Source organism: Melampsora larici-populina (genome assembly GCF_000204055.1).
Source record: "Melampsora larici-populina 98AG31 unplaced genomic scaffold MELLAscaffold_37, whole genome shotgun sequence".
Taxonomy (NCBI): Eukaryota; Fungi; Basidiomycota; class Pucciniomycetes; order Pucciniales; family Melampsoraceae; genus Melampsora; species Melampsora laricis-populina.
Window position 1 is genome coordinate 360,811 of NW_006768801.1, and position 3,561 is coordinate 364,371.

Genomic DNA, 3,561 nt, shown 5'->3' on the forward strand with positions numbered 1-3,561 from the left:
TGATCATAGGCTTGTATGCGCTCAATACGTCAAAGTCATTGAGCATTGAAAAGTATTACTAGAATGCCATATGCAACAAATATCTCGAATACCATCGAAGACATCCACCTGTGGCGATTGGATGAGATCATGAATATGTTTTGTAGACGGTTTTCTTCATTGCTTATGACTCGAGAGACTTCTCCATCAGTTTTTCGGAATTCGGTTTCGAGTCATAAATCCTTATGATGAGAGGCATTCTTAAGACCTCGAAGTTGAAGTTCAATTGTCAAAGCGTTCAATGCGAGATCGCAGTATCTCTCGGTGAAGGTGACAAACGATAGCTAGATATTTTTCAAATGTCGCACAGGTTATTTCTCCAACGATCTACAAATTCAAAAACCAAGAGATAATCCATAGTAGCACATCACGGAGCGGTAAGGGCCTCGAGTAGTATTGAAATTGAAAAAATGACTTCACTCAGCGAGCCATGAGTTTAATCTTCAACTCTTCTGGTACCTGCTTCAAGTTTCCCCATAATTCAAGCCCGTCATCATCAACAGTCATATCAGGTAGACCTAACTGAGAAATAGTAAGTCCTGCAGACACAGCGCCGCAATAAGAAGCTTCTACTAGTCCAAGCCCCTTTGCCAAACCGGCCATTAAACCACCCTGGATGAGTAAGAATCCAAATCAAGTCAGCGAACCATTCACGGCAAAGAAGGATTGGAAGATCAGTGAATCTGAAAGTAATTGATGTTAGACACGAACTAGAAATGCGTTTCCACCACCAGTTTGATCGATGACTTTTGATTGATCTTCAATCATTGCAGGAACCCAAGTTCCCTTGTTTGATTCTTGATGTGTAAGTACAAAGGCGCCCATTTTACCACAACGGATAACAACATTTTTGAATCCATGGTTTTGAAAAACTCGTGCAATATCCTCTATCTCTTCTGGAACCTCATCAGACGGAGTAATAAGTCCAATGAAAGATCTAGCTTCTAATTCGTTTGGGCTGAAGACTTCAATATGTTTTGATAAACTGATTAATTTTTCAAGGTTTTCCGGTAGACATGAATCTGGAATAGGTTCATAGACAAACAATGGAGACCAATTCGTGATTTGATGTTGATCAAGGTGAGAGCTGATCTGACCTGATCCAGTACGAAGATTTTGAAGGTCTTCAATCGTTTCATTCATCCGACTAGGTGAACAAATCAAATGAACAAATTTAGGTGTATGACTAGCAATATCAATAAGTTTAATTTGACGCTTGGGAGTCAAATATTTAAAATCACGTTGCGTATTTGAGTAAATGTTTAAAGCTCGAGTCGTTAAAGGATGATTAGGATCGTTGATAAAAGTAAAGAGAGATGGAGAATAATTTAACAGTCTTTCTTCGATTTCGGATGGAAAGTCTTGACCTTTGTGGATGAGCATTAAGATCTGCTTGGGCGGTACCTATCCTGACAAACCATTCAATTCAGACCAAATAACAACATATTCGCGTCAGTGATTGAGGGGAGAGACCATTGGTTTCATCTCATCGATGTGTTGTAACATATTGCCAGTCATGATTATATGTGAGGTTATCAATAAGAATGGTATACTGACCAGATTCGAGCACCTATGGCAGCTACAAATCAGTCATTTGGGAAGTGCACAGGTCAGTGACTCGCGACTGATACTTGAGCAAAAAGACAGAAATATCATAACTCACCATATGTACCACCACCACCAATATGCCACTCATCAGGACCAAAAGTAGGCTTGTGAGTCACATTGAAATCCGCCGAGTATTCAAAGCTCTGCAATTTAAAATTCCAAGATCAGTTCGGAGATACAAATCCGTCAGGAACTGCCGTGACACGCTTAGGAGTGCTTCATATGGTTGACACGAAGGTTCTGAGTATACACAGGCTTGTGGATATAAGCATTGAAAACAGATCCCCCGTAAAGCCTCTCCGTGGTTGGCAAATACTGAGCATAATGACTATATTGAAATGTTCAATCCATCGAAATAAAGACACGCCGGCGATATCGCATCGAGAGTACTCACATCGAGTATGAACATGCCTAGTATTGAAAACGAGGAATTCGATTTGTATCAGAATCATCAGTTCACTAGGCAAACTTAGGGCCGATGGCATTTGGGGCAGGGAATTGCACAGGTAAGATAGGCAACAGACTGCGACCCCTCCTGATGCTAAATCTATCAACCCTGTTGACTTTGCAACTGACATACGCTCAGGCAGAGAAATGACTCCAATACGCATCTTGCAGAATCAGATCGATTGGAGAGAACCACAGAGGAAAGTTTATGATAACGTTTGAAAGTTCAATCGAAGACTGGCATGAATGACGTCATGTGGTGAAGTAAAGGGTTATCAGAGCAAAGGATGAAATTGCTATCTAGCCTCACCGAGTGTAGCAACTTGGTTGACATCCATCGGGCTGAACTTCGAGTCTCTTTCCATCTCAATTCACTAGAGCTTCGTTATCTTCAATAGTTCCTTCACTTGGGTTTTGAACTTGATCTTCGTGGGTTTCTTTTGAACTTTTCGATGTGACCAGATATGACCAACATCAACCGCCCCGACAGAACTGTCGGATATGTAAAGGCCTAAATTGGGGTTCGGATATCGCCGGGCTGCCATCATATGATTCACGACGGCTGCGGTGTGTATCCTTCTTGATGTCATACATACCTCTATTTCCTTTGATTCTGAGTTGAAGTGGACCTTCCATGGGCTCATGAAAAATGGTCGAGCATAAGTAGAAGTGGGATCAAGGTTTCCACCCCTCAAATTTAAGACAACACACAGATCTGGCGTCATTGATCAGTAGGTTGCTGAATTTGCTTGAGTTCAAAAATACCTTTCAAGAAGATGTTGCGTTTACACACATCGTTTGATTCCCTTAATTCATTTGGTCCTTGAAAAGAAAAATGTTGTATACTTATCCCTTGTTGAAGATGATGTTTACACAAGATGTATCTTTTTCTCAACAAAGACTTTGGGTATGAAGATTAAATGCAAAGGAACTACAAAATTTGAAAAACCGAGAGGAAGGGGATCAATTTCATATCTCAACCCCATTACACGAGTTCTGAAAAAGTAAAAAAAGAAAGTAAAAAAGTTTTCATTTGTTTTTGATTTCAAAGATCTCATTCAACAAACGTTTGATATGCAAGATATAAATTACAAGCTAGAATGATAACAATGAGCGTGTAATATTTGACAAAAGAGGGTGAAAAACTATACGAAAAAAAGCTACAAATGCTAAATAAGAATCCAAGAAGTGATGAACATGAAGGATAGATCAAGAAATGAACGAGAGTGATAGTATTATGATTATTTTATGTTATTGAAAGTTTTAGATCCTGTCTTCTTTGACAATCGATCAACTAACTCCAATGAGCCAAGGATAATGTCATTGAAGGTCAAAACAGCCACACCTTTCGAATCATGAACTGACGACGACCAGCTGAGAATGAAAAATTATCCATTTAGAACAATATCGTTCTATCAATACTATATCTGAATAAATCCGACTCAGATCCAAAGTTTACTCACCTGA

General features: G+C 39.5%; 3 protein-coding genes across 3 annotated transcripts in view; 1 reads left to right on the forward strand and 2 right to left on the reverse strand.

The window, feature by feature from the left end:
• The window catches only part of MELLADRAFT_109522 (uncharacterized protein), a gene marked incomplete at both ends in the record, with an annotated part of 1,203 nt that extends 1,078 nt beyond the window's left edge, over positions 1-125 (forward strand). The window contains one exon of the mRNA XM_007413473.1: positions 101-125. Within this exon, the coding sequence (XP_007413535.1) occupies positions 101-125 (25 nt within the window). The remainder of the gene's footprint in view (positions 1-100) is intronic.
• Positions 126-459: 334 nt separating this feature from the next.
• On the reverse strand, positions 460-1,735 carry MELLADRAFT_109523 (uncharacterized protein; the record flags this gene model as incomplete). The annotated part of the gene is made up of 3 exons (XM_007413580.1): positions 460-651; positions 751-1,443; positions 1,703-1,735. 3 exons carry the CDS (start codon positions 1,733-1,735, stop codon positions 460-462), a joined length of 918 nt encoding a protein of 305 aa, XP_007413642.1.
• Positions 1,736-3,335: 1,600 nt separating this feature from the next.
• The window catches only part of MELLADRAFT_109524 (uncharacterized protein), a gene marked incomplete at both ends in the record, with an annotated part of 2,442 nt that continues 2,216 nt past the window's right edge, over positions 3,336-3,561 (reverse strand). Inside the window, one exon of the mRNA XM_007413579.1 lies at positions 3,336-3,468. Within this exon, the coding sequence (XP_007413641.1) occupies positions 3,336-3,468 (133 nt within the window). The remainder of the gene's footprint in view (positions 3,469-3,561) is intronic.